General features: G+C 42.7%; 1 protein-coding gene across 1 annotated transcript in view; it reads left to right on the top strand.

Annotated features, from left to right (window-relative positions):
* Positions 1-17,028, top strand: part of znrf3 (zinc and ring finger 3) — a 72,554-nt gene that overhangs the window by 34,694 nt on the left and 20,832 nt on the right. Inside the window, exon 2 of the mRNA XM_026931435.3 lies at positions 11,682-11,804. Coding sequence (XP_026787236.3) covers positions 11,682-11,804 — 123 coding nt within the window. The remainder of the gene's footprint in view (positions 1-11,681; positions 11,805-17,028) is intronic.

Genomic DNA, 17,028 nt, shown 5'->3' with positions numbered 1-17,028 from the left:
ATTGGTTGAAAGGTCCACCACCCTCTGCTCATGTCTGGCGTCTGATGATGGGCTCGTGATTCCTTTGATTGACGGGTAGTCTTGGCATAGAGACCAGAGTCGTTGAGATCCCCTGGTGGATAAGTGGCTGCATGACCTCGACCTGCTCTGTTTCAGCTAAGCTTTTCACAGCTGAGCCAACTGTTATACACACGGGGGGAGGAGGTTGAGGGTTTCGGCAGAGTTATGTATGTGTGAGGTTGTCAGGGAATGGGTGGATATTTTGACAAGTGTTTCTCTTGAGACCTCTGATTCTGCTCATTGCAAAAACAAGGTGAAATTTAAGACAGAAAGAATCTCCTCATGATGTTGAATTTAGAGATTTACTGTCTTTGTGAAAAACAGCAAGAATGACAGCACAGTCAAGGTTTTATTTTGATCCACTGAACTGTGAATAATCCACTAAACAATGACTCGAGAAAGAAACAGAAATAACGGCGGCACAGAATTGTCCAAAAACGAACAAAATTTTTGCTGTGATGCTAATATGCTAACTCGGACACCAAATGAGGCCTGTTGGCTAAAGCTGAGTGCACAGTTTTCCAAATCTTGGAACGCTATCCGATCTTTCACCTGGTGAGATCCCTGCTGTGGCAGGCCTGATCCCCAAATTTTGTTTTTCTCATGAAAATAAATGCAAAGCCTATCCATCATGTGACATTGCCCCTATTTTGTACAGAAACAAGAACAGGATGTATTGGTTGAGAACATATGGGCAGTGAGGATTGTCTGTTCTGCAAAGAGAACTGGAGGTATATTGCAAAAAAACAGCTAATTTTATCTTGTGCACTAATTTTATACTTGTTTGCTGTTCCTAACAAACATTTGGATATGACATTCCAAATTACTTCTTATAGAAGTAATATTATTGTTTTATATTTCGCCTTTGCCCTCCAACAAATGGATAGACAATGAACTGGATTCAGAGATCTGCTGAGCATGCTAGCAGATGAATTCAGTTTTCTCTTGGACTCTCATTGGCTGTTTATCATCTCTGTACTTGATAAGTAGTCATTAAACTGGTGGTGTAGTTGCAGAGACCCAAAATTATTCAAGGACTGGGAAATCGGGACTAAAATCATGTAGAGTGCACTAGGCTGAACTCTTTCCGAAGACCCACAAGAAATAATCCTGGTGGAAATTCAAAGCTGGAAAACATTAAAACTGAATAAAACAAATTTGGGAATTTACATCTTAACGTGCAAACAGTGACCTTTCTTCACAAACTGTGACGCACTTTGTTGATGCACATCTCAACTATTTTATCAGCGAATTGTCATCACAGATGATGGTATCTCATCATAGCCTTTACTCTGTTGCTTGCTTGTCATGGCCATGATTGCTTCTCTGCCACATGGGTGTTTGTGCAGTTGCTCGTTCAGCAGAAGGTTATTCTGTCTGGTTGAGGTGATGGAGAAGAGAAGAGTGGAGGGAATGGACGGAATGGTGTTGACCTTTTTCAGATGAAGGCCTCCCTGTCATACTTGGAGGGCCTGCAGGATCATCCCAGTCATCTCCAGGCTTTACTCACCCTTTGTAGAAGCCCGCCAAGAAGACGTAAGGCATATGTAAAAGGACAAAGTTGTAGATGATGCAGTGTGTTTGTATATGGTTGGGAAGGTCGAGGTTTGGGGTATGCAGATTATGGGTTTTCATTTCATGTGAAACATTGTTTAGTTGTGGTTGTTGTTATTATTTATTGCAGTGAAAAGCACATTGGGTTTACTCTATATGGAAAGGAATATTTCCTGAGCTTTTATATTAACCTCTGCCTTAACTCATACCATGTACCTACTATGTCTCGAGGTAAATGAGAGCTAGTAGCTTTAGTAATGGCGTTAGCCATTTTTGTCGAACCTTTCCTTTGTTAGTTGCTAATCCCTGCCTTCACTACAAAGTCATTCCACATTCTCAGCATGTCAAACATCATCTTTCATTTCTATGGTTTTACTTTTTACTCTGCCCTTCTCTTTCTATATCCTGAGCCTATTATCTCGCTTTGTTTTTCCTCCCCTTATATTATACTTGGGCATTGTTGGCGGGTTTCGTTTGCCATCTCTAGTCGCAGGAGCTCTGGTGTGTTTCAGCGCTTTAATCGCATTCCAGCAGGCTGGGCAGTGGCTTGCTCTGCATTCCACAACTCTGGGGGTTTTCCAAGAGCCCGACGCAGGCATTTGCCTCTGCCGCAACCTTCAAAGCCAGAGAGGAACTTCAAAGGCATCGCTGAGGCTAGGTGTCGATGACTCCAGTCCTGCTCGGTTCAGATTTGGCCGCCTCCTGAACTTTAGGAATGGTCTTAGGGAGATATCCTGACCTGTTCATGTACCTTCCTCCGGCATAAATCATGTCATATTTACGACTGTGTACTGGTTTTATTTTGCAGTAAGCGAGTGAAGCGTGTCATGTTAAAGTGCACGTCAAGGTTTTGATGCGTATCCTTTTGCTAGCTCTTAATAGTGCAAATGGAGGTTGATTACAAAACAGTATTTTCATCATAGATAATTATAGGTGAGCTGAAAAATGCTTGTGGATAATCATGAGGTCACATCTAGGGCTGGGTCATCTATATGTGTGTGTGTGTGTGTGTGTGTGTGTGTGTGTGTGTGTATATATACATGTGTATGTGTGTGTGTGTGTATAGTGTGTGTATATATATATATATATTTATATATATATATATATATATATATATATATATATATATATATATATATATATATAATTACAAAACTGACTGGAAATTTAATTAATTTAATTGTTTAAATTTAAAAAAAATCTTTTTTATATAAGTTTTTTTATTATGAATTAAAATAATTTATAATTCTATGAAATAATAAAAATATTCTAATTATAAATATTATAAAGATATATTTTTAATTATTTAAAAAAGATTTTTTTTGTAGATATCAAAGTACCATTTTTTTAATGTAACTTTATTGTGATGCATATCATGTAAAAAATTCCTTGAAGAATTACAATATGATATTTTTGTCCTATTGCCCATCCCTTACATCATTGGTGGAAATGTGCCTAAATGCATGTTGCTTAATGGAAATTTCAAAAGCCAAAATCTCAATCAGGTGAAGTAATGGCACATGTTTGATTCTTTTATTTTCATTATCTGTTTTGTACAGTAGTCAAGTTACACTCTTTGAAGTGACTGAGAAAGTTGAAACTGACACCGTTCTGGGCTTTTGGGAAGTGGATCTCCTTTGCGCCATTGATGGTTTAAATCTCTACTCATTGCGTGTTAATAAAGTCCCCAGTGCCAGGCTTCTCGCATGCCTGAAGCTGTCACCCCACAAGCTCATGGCTGCATATTTGAATATTTACATGATATTAAGTGTCTGCTCCAAGCGTTGTCTTCTAATACCCGAATCGCTGCACTTGTTTGTTTGTGCGGTATCTATGGGAACGGCATGTGGCAGCGGTTTTTGAGGGAGATGCTAATAGGCGACTCCGTAAAGCGGGGAGTGGTTATAGTCCTATTCGTATGCCAACCATCCTAAAGTATTTCCTCACTCAGATTGCCGCAGTGTTGCAAGGGGGAGGGTTTGAATCTGTCCTTGAAATACTTCACGCTTCACACGGATCAGGCTGTGGTCTTTTTAGCCTTTTAGCACAGCCGCCACTCTCACGTTGCTGCTTAATGGGTTATGATGTCACCGCTTGTGTGGGTCTTGAATTCATCTGCCTTTCAAGCAAATTGTGGGTTGTTAGGCCGTTTTTTTGGCCAGGGTACAACTTTTGCAACTGTGGTTCCATCGTTTTTTGTCAGCAGGACAAAGGAGAGGAAGTCTCCTGCATTGAAAATGGGACTAGGCTCCTTTTTTCTGAGATAATATTACACTGTAAGAGCAGGCCCCACCTGCAAGGCTTCTCCAGCTGCCACTCTGAAACTCTATCTCCTCTCTCTCCTCTCTCTTCAAGGCAGCCATCCCCTTTGAAGTTATTTCCAGTGCTTGGGAAACTAGAAGACATAGGCAATCATGGGGAGAAAAGCTCCTCCCTCCTGTCTCCTCCTCTTTTTTCCCTCTCTCTCTCTTATTCCATCTCCTCCTCAGACTTTTAATAGGCCAAGTCCTCATAGTGTGTGTGTATGTGTACGTGTGTGTGTGTGTGTGTGTGTGTGTATATATATATATATATATATATACACACATACACACACACACACACATATATATATATATATTTACACACACAGGATCCACCCTGAATTTCACATTAATGTCAGCTGGCACAGAAACTGCAAACCAGAATTGAGACTGAGTGAGAGATTGCCCATGATTTGCAAGTTTGGTGCTGGGGGCGGAAAAAACAAAGACATAAAGGAAGTGTGAAAGATAAATAGACCTGGCACACAGAGATGTGGCAAGTGGCAGCTGTCCCATCTGGGGTTTGTTGCACTATTCTGATAGACAAACCAGACTAGCTCTGGAGTCTCTGTGGGTATCTCGTGTTTGGATAGTGGGACAGAGTTCAAACAACACTCACCAAAAGGAAACTGGCAGTGGAACCGATCGAGTCCTTGCCCTCCCTGTGATCTGAGGATATGTTATTGTGAGCGATGCCCTCAGTTCTTGCAAGTGAGGTAGTCCTGGAAGTATGCAGCAGCTGAAAAAGGGGGCGAGGGTCAAAGAGAAGACATCACTCACACTTTTTTAAAAGCAGGATAATACACAAGGTCCTTTCCAGAAGGCACAGCTGATGATCGAGCGCTTATCAGTTTGTGTATTTACTGCTGCGATCTTCCACTGCAGAAGGGCATCCATCTTAAAATGCAGGATGCTTTGACATTCAGTATGTCTTGACTTGTACAACCCTGTAGAAACCTTTGAGGGAACTCTCACTGCTTTGTGTTTAGTTTCATCTTCATCAAGTGTCCTGTTGTAGAGATATCTCAGATAGCACTGAGAAGGTAGAAAATGGCTTCCCAAGTGGCTTAAGAGAAAATGGTTCACCTTCTCATCGGCAGATTGCGAGTTCGAATCCTGATGATGCCACAGCCCTCCGTGGTCCGATGAGAGCACAATTGGCTGTGCTGTCTGGGTGAGAGGCATGGTGTTGCACACCCCCCTGTCAGTCAGAGTGACTCTAGCTGATCGTGGTCGTATGCAGAAGAGGGCAGTTAGTGCTTTTCTCTGAGTGTTCAGATGTCCTGTGACTTGGCATGACAAGCAGTTTGAAAAGATAGGGCAGTGTTGACTGAGTTTGAATCCCAGTACTGGTAAGCTGGTTCCTTGAGCAAGGCCCTTAGCCCTCATTTGTTCATCTCAGTTGGAATAAAACATCTACTAAATGAAAAAATCTACAAGTGTGGTTGGCTTCTCGTGTCTCAGAGGAAGCTTGTGCTAGCCTTCACCTTCACGGTTGGTAGCTGTCGTGTAAACACAGATAACCAGTTTGGGACTTGAGTATCAACTTGAGTATGTCCACATAGACCCACTTCATATGTCCTCATATTATTCTTTTTTTTTACTGATTGAAAGGAAAACTTTCTACTAATTGAAATTTTGTCCAAGCTTCCACAGTCTACCAGGAAAACTTGATGTTGATATCCAACCATAGTCAAAACAACACCAGTTTACCATTCAGCTTGCATTTGTCTAAAACGATGTCTCTCCTCTTTAGTGTATGGTGAAGAAGGCCAGATAAAAAGGGAATGGTTGCTCAAGGGAGAAGGGTTGGTGGGGGGGTGATTTCAGTGGGAGGCCAGGGACCCTGAAAAGCCCTTGTGCAGCTGCTGTCTGATAGCATAGCGGCACAGCGTTGAGCTCAGTTCAGCGGAGCGCGGAGCTCTTGGGCTTATTTGAAAAGCTCTCGGCCATGTTTAAAAGCTGTCCTGAAAGTGCAGGCTGAGGCCATGGCTGCTCTAAGTGGCCAAGGGCCCATGGGGCTTGCTGCTGTCTTTGATCAAATATTCCCCCACCTCTCCTGGCAGGACAGTTTGTTATTCCAGGAAATCCTCCTCGTTCCCTTGTGGACAAGAAGGCGGGGGCAGCTGGGTGATGGGCATTGGGTTGGAATTGGGGGAGACAGAGAGGGTATTGGTGTGTGTGTGTGTGTGTGTGTGTGTGTGTGTGTGTGTGTGTGTGTGTGTGTGTGTGTGTGGAAGGAGGGCGTGTTTGGTGTAGTCGGCAGCATGAGGAAGAAATCTTGAGGGAGAGGTCAGGGAGAGCGGTTTTATTACATGGGTTGGATACACTCGCTGCCTTGTGGGTGTGAATGATGTAGTCGTGTATCCTCGTGAAGCTGTAATTTTTTTTACTGCCTCTTCCCCGGGCTGAACATGCATGGCTCATTTATTACTGTACTAAGCCTAACGTTTTACTAGTGTTGTGAAATTCAGCATGACGGTTATTAAGGCATGTAGTTTGTCCAGTGACTGTTGAGCTTTACTGAGTGTTTAATAAAATTAAGATGGGTTAGTTCATGTCTCGTGACTTTCTTGGTTTCTCAAGAATCGACACTTATTTCTGGCACGGTTCTGTTATTTGAAGGAAGTAGTTTGTCTCAAATATCCTGTTCACACATCATTTGCTTTACCATGTATTTCATACAATCTTAACACACAGGGCTTCCTCTTATACTGCAGCACTGTTGAATTCTCGATTCTGATTGGTCAGAAGGTGCTGATTAATTTTCAGCTTGGACAGTAGTCCGAGGTCTACAAGTCTTCATTTTTGTAGTAACAGCTAATTCAGAGAGACTTGTATGGTGGACGTTTCACCAAAAAAAACCATGATTTGTTGATTCTGTGAATATGTAAGGAGATATTTAACATTTAGTTAAGCTGTCTTATTGTCTTATTCTTCAGGAGAGGTTGGTGAGAGAACAACTGAATGGATGTTTATAGCCTGTGATGAAAGAAGCTAACTTGTTTCATGGATGTAACTATAAAGGGATAAAAATTACGATAATGTCGCCTTTTTTTTTTTTTTTAAATAAATAAAAATTGGAATCCTTTGGCAAATTGCTGCGGAGTAAGAGGATTAAAACTATTTGAGATCGCCAGTCTAGAAAAATAATCAAATTCAGGGCTGTAGAAGTAACTCTGCTTCATCACAGCGTCACATGACTGATTATTTTCCTCCAAAAGCATGCCCCTGAGTGTTATGAACACCTGATATTGACACCTTTAGTACTCTCATCCGCATGTTATAGTCTACTAACAGAGTCTCTTTTGATGAATATAATTTAACAACATTGTACTATTTTTTTTTTTTTTTTCCATGTCTAATGAAATGAAAACAGTTCCCGCGAGTGGATTCAGACATTTAGGCTGGTTTTGGGTGGATTATTGTGGCTGTGGTTTCGGTGTGGGGGGAAATGGATGGCGAAGTGTTCAATAGCGGCTCGGAGCCCGCGGCGAACTGTGCTGCCTGATTGTTGTGGCTGAAATTGATACCAGCCCCGACCTAAATGCCATTCCTGAGGCTGCTCGCTGTGTGCCCTCTGTTATTGGAACCCAGCCACTATGCACAATCTCACACAGTCCACACAAGCGTGCAAAACCACCACCAGGTTCACAAGACAGTGGTTACATGATGGATTTGGGTAAGTGTTCGCCTTGGTGAAAAGTGGCTCTCTATGGACGCACTCCAGACTTGGTTTTGTAACTTTAAAGTGCAGACATGGCGCACTTTCATGCCGCCTCGTCTCAAAGAAAAAAAAAGTGCTTTGATCTTGCGATAAGTGTTTTGCGAATGCCAGAATGGATCAGTAGGCTTGGTATCGTTTATCCTAGACATGTCCTGATTATTGGACATATGATACACCAGCAAATCTTGAACGATTGAGGATAACGCTGCGTCCCAAACCGTGTGCTATAGTGCACTATTTTCTGCATCTTCCATTTTGTAGTGGTGTCAGGAAACTTGCAATACCTATAAATCACTGCGATGTTTGGTTCGATTCGTATGCTCCTTCACTGAGGAATGCAGCAAGCTAATATGCTAACATTCCTTTAGACTTCTTACGAATGTAAACAGCAGATTAATAGTCATGTTCAAGTCATTTAAACTCACATGTTCAATAAAGCCTGTTTACTGTCCTTTGTTTTGATTCAAATCAAACCGTTTTATTACCAGTGATAAATTCACAACTTACCGCTGGGTTAAATACGGCTGGCACTCTGTTTGTTTGTTTGTTTGTTTGTTTGTTTGTTTGTTTTTAAGGCAGTGTAGTGTAATGTAGCTAACAATGTGTGTTTATTTCTGAAAAAATTAGCATTTTCTAAATCCAATTTTTAGTCAGTTTACTTCTAGTCGGTTTGTAGTAATTTAAAAAAACTTTAATAATAAGATAAAAAGATATCATCTTGTGACAAAGTTTATCACGATATCGCATCACGATGGTTTATTATAGGTTTTATGTGTGATAACTCTGTGTCAAACAGAGTTGTGACTGTGTTGTTGAAGTCTAATTTAGCTCTTCTGATGTTTCTCATCTCTTATGGACTGCAGAAAGGACAAACACACACACACACACACACACACACACAGGCTGCTTTGAATCTCTCTGAAATCCTGACGAGCCCTTTTCAAAGACGGCCAGCACAGCATGCCATGCCACACACCAAAAAAGCATGGGGAGCTATTGAATTGTGTGTGTGTGTGTGTGTGTGTGTGTGTGTGTGTGTGTGTGTGTGTGTGTGTGTGTGTGTGTGTGTGGGGCTACGTAACCAGGGGCGATAGTAGTGAGGGGGCTGAAGTAGCTGTTGTTGGATGATCAAAGGCCCTGTGATTTGTGTTAGTGACTGAGTTGAGCGAGTGTGTGTTTGTGTGTGTGTGTGTGTGTGTGTGTTTTGATTCCAAACTCAAATCAGGTCACCTTCTTTGTCCATTTAAACTTCTTCCATTTAAATGTCTATTTCCTTGTGTATGGTGAACATGGCACCTGTGTGTGTGTGTGTGTGTGTTGGAGGTGGGACGGTGCGGTGTTATGCACAAGCATTTGGCGCTTGTCCATATCCCATGTTAAGCTCTGTAAATGTGCATGGCTAGCTCTATTGAGAAGAACTCGGAGTCCTGTCCTGGAGCGTTGGGTTTTTTGGCGGTGTATGTGGATGACTGTGCGGGACTGAATGCAGCGCTCCGGCCGTGTAAGAAGATCCACATGTGAAACACCGCTTTTCCCCCCTTAGGGTTTGGAATGAGACGGGAGGGGGAAGAATGAGGGACACCTCTAGCGGCGGTGGAGAAAGGAGAGAAAGAGCTGGATTAGGGAGAGTGAGAGAAAGAGGGGGATTCTGGTCGAGGCAGTGGGGCATTCAGCCTCTCATGGGGCCTCCAGGGGAAACTCACTGGGACGTGTGTGTGTGTGTGTGTTCAGAAATGGTAGCCTACTTTCATCTGTGTATGTGTATAAAATTTATATAAATACATTAAATAGATAGGTTTATTTTTCCTTATGGATTGATGTGTTGATTCGGCTTTCGAATGCAATCCAGAATTCTACATTATATATTCAGTAATATGGCTAACTGTGCTATGAATGCTAAAGTGTTTACAGGCAATCATGGCTTTCGTGATTCATGTTCTTTTTGTAAAATGGTCCGGTTGCTAACATCGGTATCACCCAAGGAGGGCGAAGGCTAACACGTTCTTCCACCGAGAGACGTGAAGCCAGGCAACCGCAACTTTTCAAACTGCTGCTCGTGCTGCATCACAGGGCAGTGTAACAGTCTCGGAGGAAAGTGCTATCTGCCCTCTTCCGCACACGAGCTCGCAGGCGTACAAGACAGTATGGCTCGTGTCGCTGAGATTGACAGGGGAGAGAGAGAGTATGCCCGTCCCGAGCAGAGAGCATGACCAGTGTTCCTGTCTTGGACTCCCGCGGATGGCTTTGGCATCGTCGGGATTCAAGCTCACGATCTTTTGGCAATTCTGCAAATGTCATAAAACGAAGTATGCTTAGGTACTGCAGGAACACTAGTAGCACTCCTTGCATTTTTATTGGGAAGTACGTTTCTGTATCCTGTTTCTTTATGCTCTGTCTTTATCTTACTAATGACTACACTTTCACCAATAGTTATCATTTGTAGCTCCTCGAAATGCCTGATTGGGGTGGAGCCAATCAGAAGTCAGCTTTCTGAGTCTTTCAGGCTTCTTCAAAGCTGTGCGTGTGTGTGTGTGTGTGTGTGTGTGTGTGTGTGTGTGTGTGTGTGTGTGTGTGTGTGCGTGTGTGCGCGTGTGTGCAGAAGACTGCATGCATTAACCCAGCCCATTTGAGCAACTTTTTAGAGCCTGAAAAGATTCAATTGTGCTCAGTTTTATAGAGTGTTATTGAGTAAAGCAATCGCACGTTTGATATTCTGGTGATAAGAATTACAAAGCCGTAAAGCACGCTGCTCTGTGCGTGACCTCTTTCAGCAGTTATGTAAATAGCGAATAATCTTTGGCCTAGTTCTTTACACCAACGTTAAGTTGTTTTTATCAACACCTGCAGCGCGGCTTCACTTTGATCAGAGCTGGTGGAGTTACTCGCGTTTACGAGCGTGCAGGCATCGAAGAGGAACGGTTGTGATTTGAAAGCGTGTGTTATTCAAACTGCAAGAGCTGCAATTTGAATCCCGGCCTACATGAAAGTGGCTGCTGGAAACATTCAAATAAAAGGCTGAGCGAAACGACTGAGGATAACTCGTATATTTTCCCTCTAAAGCTTTTTCTTGCAAAAGCGCTGACTAAGAGGCTTCAGCAGAACAAATGTGGACACTTCTCAATCATCTGAACATTTTCCAGTTGTTTGATGAGATTATTTGCTAGGAGAAGGGGAAGTTGGAGCACTTTACCTTACAAGCTAATTAATGCAAACTATTCTTAAAGATCTGTTTGCAGTTATTCTCGTTTAGAAATGTCTCACAAGTCACTGCCAACATGTGGAATTTGTTAGTAGAAAGGAAAGTGCTGTGACTCCTGTGTAAATTTTCTGTAATTTAAAAATTTTCTAATTACCGTTGAGCCACAACATGTTAGCAAATAAGAAAACCTCGTTGTTACCCTCTAACCCATTATGTCAAAATCGATTCTAGTCCAGATGTGGAAAGCTCACGGTCATGTATTCAGTAAAATAACGAATAAATGCACTAAACACACATTGGCTTTTTTGTAGTAACAACTTGGTGATGTTTATTTAACAAATATGGAAGGAGTCTCCAGTGTCAGCGCTTCGTATCGGTCAAAGGAGAATTTTTTTCCAAAACATTTTCCAAAAGTCTTCAAGGTGGAGGGCTTTGCGGTTTCTTGGCAACATAGGTTTGTCTTAGTTATAGCTGCTATAACATAAGAGATAACAGGAACTAACTTCTAGTTCCTGGATCATCAAATGTAACTATACATGGATAAAAAGTACATGTTGTTCTTTAATAATTAAAAAAACTATTGTTGCTGGCAAATTGCTGTGGTAGAAGACACTTATAAATAAACCACTTTGGGATGTGCTGTTACAGGAAAATAATCAACTTCTGGATGGTAACAGTAACTCTGCTTCATCACACCAGCCAGTCGTTGATTATTTCCCGACAGCATGAGTGTTTGAGGGATGGAATGAGACAAACGTTTGTATTATGTATGTTATATATGTGTTATGGTATAAAATGGAGTTAGTGTTAAATATTTCTGTGTGTGTGTGTGTTACAGATGCATCCTCTGGGTCTGTGTAATAATAATGATGAAGAGGATCTGTACGAGTATGGCTGGGTGGGCGTGGTCAAGCTGGAGCAGCCTGAGCTCGACCCCAGCTGCCTCACCGTCCTCGGCAAGGTAAGTGTTTATACATCACCTTTTCAAGGTTTTTCTGGAACTGTATCAGTTCCACAAAAGGTTCCAGTACTCTGTTTACTTTTGTCCTGTTGCTATGGCAATAGGGAAGACACTTCAAAACTACGCTTTCCTGCTTTCTTGCGCCTGAAAACTATGCTTTCCTGCTTTCTGAGTTAAAGCAGCGGTCTCAGACCAAACGCAAATAATATTCACAGACGGAAAAATCGTTTCACTGAAGGGGAAAGGAGGCAGAATGTCAAAGGTGCATTTGCAGTAACTTTTGCTTCGTATCAACTTTATCTGTATGAATTTTTACCTGTGTATTAGTGAACTTCGGTTTTGTGAGCTAATGGAAAACAGCTTGTTCTATAATAAGGAGTGCTGGGCATCACCTTGTAATTTTTTCTTCTGGTATATATTGTATATTACCTTTTTTATGTATTGATGTGTATTGTTTTTTCGTTGTTTTGGGCTGAAAAGTTCCTTAGAAATGTAAACATTTGTAAAATTTTTACCCGAAATTTTCTCCCTAATTTCTCCTGGGTTACCAACCAGACAAGACACACTATGAGGAAAGTGCTATCTGCCCTCTTCAGCATACATGAACTCGATTGGCCGGTTAATTACAGGGGAGCATGAGTAAGCCCCGCCCACCCAGAGAGCGTGGACAGTTTTGCGTTCTTGGACTCGCGGCCACATACGCCTGTGACGTCGTCAGGAAAACGCAAGGACAAACACTTTTTTTTATGTTGCACCACTTGGGGTTTCATGGTAAAATTCAATTTTTTTTTCCTCTCCGCGTGCTACAATCTTGTTCGAGATGTTAGCTCCTCTGGGCCTCAGGGTCTCAAACAGATGTGTTGATGTGGTTTCTGCCTCCGTTTGACGCACTGTTGTGTATAAACACGGACAAAATGATGTCACAGAGCTACAAACAGTCGAAGCTGAATCACTTTCTTCTTCAGCACGTAGTTTGGTGTCAGGGAAGGAGGCGTGGCCTAACGTTTGAGGCGGGGTTTTATATAAGGAGTGATTTCGATGATATATGTCGAATTTTGTTTCATACTGATTTATTCTGCTGCATTGTGAAACTGGTCATGTTCAGATGGTGTTAGTGCTGATGAGGCTGGTGTCTGAGTTAGGTGATGCTAAACTGCTTTGGACACTAGACATGACTTGGGGTGAAGTGATGTATGTTTTGTAAATTTTTTGTGGCATTTTTTTTAAGAAGTTTTGTGTTGCTGTGGTGAAGGGTTTGCCTGTGTGTGTGTGTGTGTGTGTGCACGCTGTTGTTATTGCCTCTCGTCAAACAGCAGGCACGTGCACTTAAGCGCAGTGGAAACACACTGCATTATTTTATCACACTAAAATGAAGTGGCAGTCTTAATGGAGTGTGTATCTGTCTCTCTCCCTCTCTCTCTCTCTCTCTCTCTCTCTCTCCCTCTCTCTCTCTCCTTTAGTCTCTCGTCTTCTTTTTTCCCTCAGTGGACTCTGGGTTGGGCTGATTTATGGCTCGAGCGGCTCGACAGAACGAGGCTGACTATTTGTAATGTAGAGAGCACTCAGGTTGGGGTGTGTAGCTGCACTAATGGTTCTCTCACACTCAACCACTCTTTCTCTCTCTCTTTCACGCTCTCTCTCTCACACACATATACACACACACACACACACACACACACACACACACACACACACACACACACACACGCTAACTTTCAGGCTTTTGTTGTCGAGGCTGATCGCAAAAACACTTCATTAGAGGGGAAACACTGTGTGGCAATTTTTAAAGAACTGCTTTAATGAGGTGTGTGTGTGTGTGTGTGCTTGTGATATGTACATATACTGTTAGTTCCACAACTTCCTGTCTCTGGCTGCCCCTGCTTCCTCTTCCATTGGCACATTGTTCGTACCTGACACACACACACACACACACACACACACACGAGGCCGTGTGGCCTGGCCTCAACCTCACCACGCTCACCGGAGTGTGTTCAGGATTTTCCTCAACTTCCTGTCTGAGACAGAGATGCCTGAGAACTCGAACTGTACAGCCATGCACTGGAGTGTCTGCCTGTGTGTGTGTGTGTGTGTGTCTGTCTGTCTCTGTGTGTTGTTTTTGTCTGTGTGTGTCTATCTGTCTATTTGTCTGAGTGTCTATCTGGATATTTGCGTTTGTCTCTCTCTCTCTCTCTCTCTCTCTCTCTCTCTCTCTCTCTCTCTCTGTCTCTTTTTCTTTGTGGGTGTGCCTCTGTGTGTGTGTGTGTGTGTGTGTGTGTGTGTGTGTGTCTGTGTCTGTGTCTGTGTGTGTCTCACTCTCTCTGTGTCTGTCTCTGTGTCTGTCTCTGTGTCTGTCTCTGTGTCTGTCTCTCTCTCTCTCTTTGTGTGTTTCTGTTTCTTTCTGTGTCTCTCTCTCTGTGTGTCTCTGTGTGTGTATGTGTGTGTGTTTGTCTGTTTCGCTGTCTGCATGTGTGTTTCTCACGCTGTCTGTGTGTGTGTCTCTCGCTGCCCGTGTGTGTGTGTGTGTCTCTCGCTGCCCGTGTGTGTGTGTGTCTCTCGCTGCCCGTGTGTGTGTGTGTCTCTCGCTGCCCATGTGTGTGTGTCTCTCGCTGCCCATGTGTGTGTCTCTCGTTGCCCGTGTGTGTGTGTCTCGCCGCCTGTGTGTGTCTCTCTCTCTCGCTTCCTGTGTGTGTGTGTGTGTGTGTGTCTCTCTCTCTCTCTCTCTCTCTCTCTCTCACTGTCTCTGTAAACATAAACATTCCTCAAATTTAATAAGAACTTTATTTGGACCAGTAATTCATACACATGATCTTTCCCCTACACACACACACACACGCGCGCACACACACACACACACACACACACACACACACACACACACACACACACACACACTAAAGCATGGATGGGAGGTCTGAGTGTGAGGCCTGGTCTCTGGGGTTCTTCTTTCATGTTTGCGCTCTCTTCAACCTGCTGATATTATCTCAGCAGATTTTCCCTCTCTCTGAGTTCAAAGGTCGTGCCACCGGTGGGCGGAGCCTCCTCAGATTGGCTATGAAATCACAGCTTTGGAGCCCACTGAGCTCGTTGCCATGGCCACTGGGAAGCCTCTCAGACCATGTGTGTGCGTGTGTTGTGAAAGCGAGCCGAATGAAGGCGCTGTTCAATGGGGGGCCAAAATAACAGAGCTTTATTAAACTTCACACGGCGCATTCAGAGACGGAGAATGGAGCAACCCACAGAGACGGAGAGAGAGAGAGAGAGAGAGAGAGACTGGGAGGGTGATGGGGAAAGAGTTACAGACAGAGAGAGAGGGAGACAGAGATGGAGAGAAACTTGGCAAGAGAGAGAGACGAAGAGGTACAGAGAGATAGAGGAAGGCAGAAAGAAGTGAGAGTGAGATACAGACAGAAAGAGAGACGGGCAGGGGAGAGAGGCTGGGAGAGAGTGATGAAGAGGGAGAGAGAGAAAGATGGAGACAGAGATATAGAGAGAGACTGGGAGAGAGTGAGATGGATAGGGAGGCACACACAGAGAGAGAGAGAGAGGGAAGGAGGGAGGTAATGGTTAAAAATTAAATGGCCTGGATAATGTCATGGAGTCGCTTTTACTTCAAAGGCTTTGAAAAGGGAAAAAATGGCGGCGATTATTTGGTGGAGGAAACAGAAATCAAAGAGCTGGAAGGTCTTGAAGTTCCTCCAGCAGCCATTTTTCAAACCCAGAGCCAAGCCTGCGAATGTGACGGTCTGAGTTTAGGATACTGCGGTGAACTAAAGGAAAAAAGAGTTTTAAAAAAAAAAAAAACGCACCAGAATAGTGAATCACATGACGTGGTGTGAGGAAAGTGTTTATTCTTACTTTTATTTCCTGCATTTAGCAGATGTTTACTTTCACTGACCTTTTTCCAATATTTTACTGGTCCAGTTTCTCAGCACTCTCTCTGCTGCCTGCAAGCTGGAGCAGACCTGCGACAAGAGCACTGACTTCAGAGATGATGGAGTCTCTCCATCCTGGGCATGCGTTATGAGATTTATTGACATTTTAGTATCTCAGTAAATGTCTAAATGTTGGCCATGGTTTACAATATCACAATATTTACAGTGCTGTGTTTGTGGAATATGTGATATGTTGTATAATCCAGTCAGCACTCGCTGCATCTGAGACGAGGAATTCAGCTGAAGGTGAAGAGCGAGAGAATAAGAGAGTGAGACAGGTTCTCAGAGGTTCTGAGGTGGAGAAAGAGCGAGAGTTCACACACCTGGTGCGTGTGTGTGAGAGAGAGAGAGAGAGAGAGAGAGAGAGAGAGAGAGTGTGTGTGTGTGTCGGCTAAGTTACACACACACAAAAGACAGAGAAACAAGAAGCGGGCTCAACTTTCTCTGAGGGATGAATGAGAAAAGGAGAAGTGCAAATGAGAAACTTTTTTTTCTTCTTCTTATCCTTTAAAGAACATAAAGATAGTAAGAATAATTAATAAAGTAGTTTCCATCACAGTGCTGATCGATTCTCATATCACGAGGTGTTGATTACTTTTCTCTGACAGTAGTTCCAGCTTCAGTTCAAGTCACAGGTTTATAAAAAATAATGCACTCATTCTAATGCGTTATCGTTTCCATGGCAACGACTTGTACGGTGGACGATCTACATAAGCAATGACTAATAATAAACGAATTAAAAATGGGCTGTTTAACAAAGAAAAATGTGTAATCATTGATATGGTGAAGCTTAGTAAGGAGATGTTTATGTAAGATTTATGGAAGGAGTCTCCAGTGTCAGGGCTTTGTAGCAGTCAGAGGTAGAGAGAGAAAAGAGAGGCTGGTGAGGGAACTAACTTGTTTAGAGAAATTGGACGATATTAAATGTAAGTATCAACGTTTTCAATGCGTGACGTGTCGCTCATTAATGAACGCAGCATTGCGTGGCAAATTGCTGTGGTAGAAGACGAATAAAACACTTCAGCAGGTGCAGTTACAGGAAAATAATCATCAACATCAAACCACCATGACGTGAACTGTTTTCCTGTAACAGCATGCCCCCAAGTGTTATTCCTTACATAATGTACTGGTTTTACAATCTGCCATGATATTGTAAACACACAATTCTGTTATTGTGATAAATTCAGAATCTTCTCATTTGAGACATTTAATAAAAAAATGAATAAAAAAAAGTCAGGCCATTATCATAATATGGAAAGTTTAATATTAGCACATGTCTGGTCGTGTCTTTT

This window comes from Pangasianodon hypophthalmus, chromosome 24, assembly GCF_027358585.1.
Source record: "Pangasianodon hypophthalmus isolate fPanHyp1 chromosome 24, fPanHyp1.pri, whole genome shotgun sequence".
In the NCBI taxonomy this organism is placed as follows: domain Eukaryota; kingdom Metazoa; phylum Chordata; class Actinopteri; order Siluriformes; family Pangasiidae; genus Pangasianodon; species Pangasianodon hypophthalmus.
The sequence above is the reverse complement of the archived record's forward strand: the minus strand, read 5'-3'. Positions and strand labels throughout refer to the sequence as shown.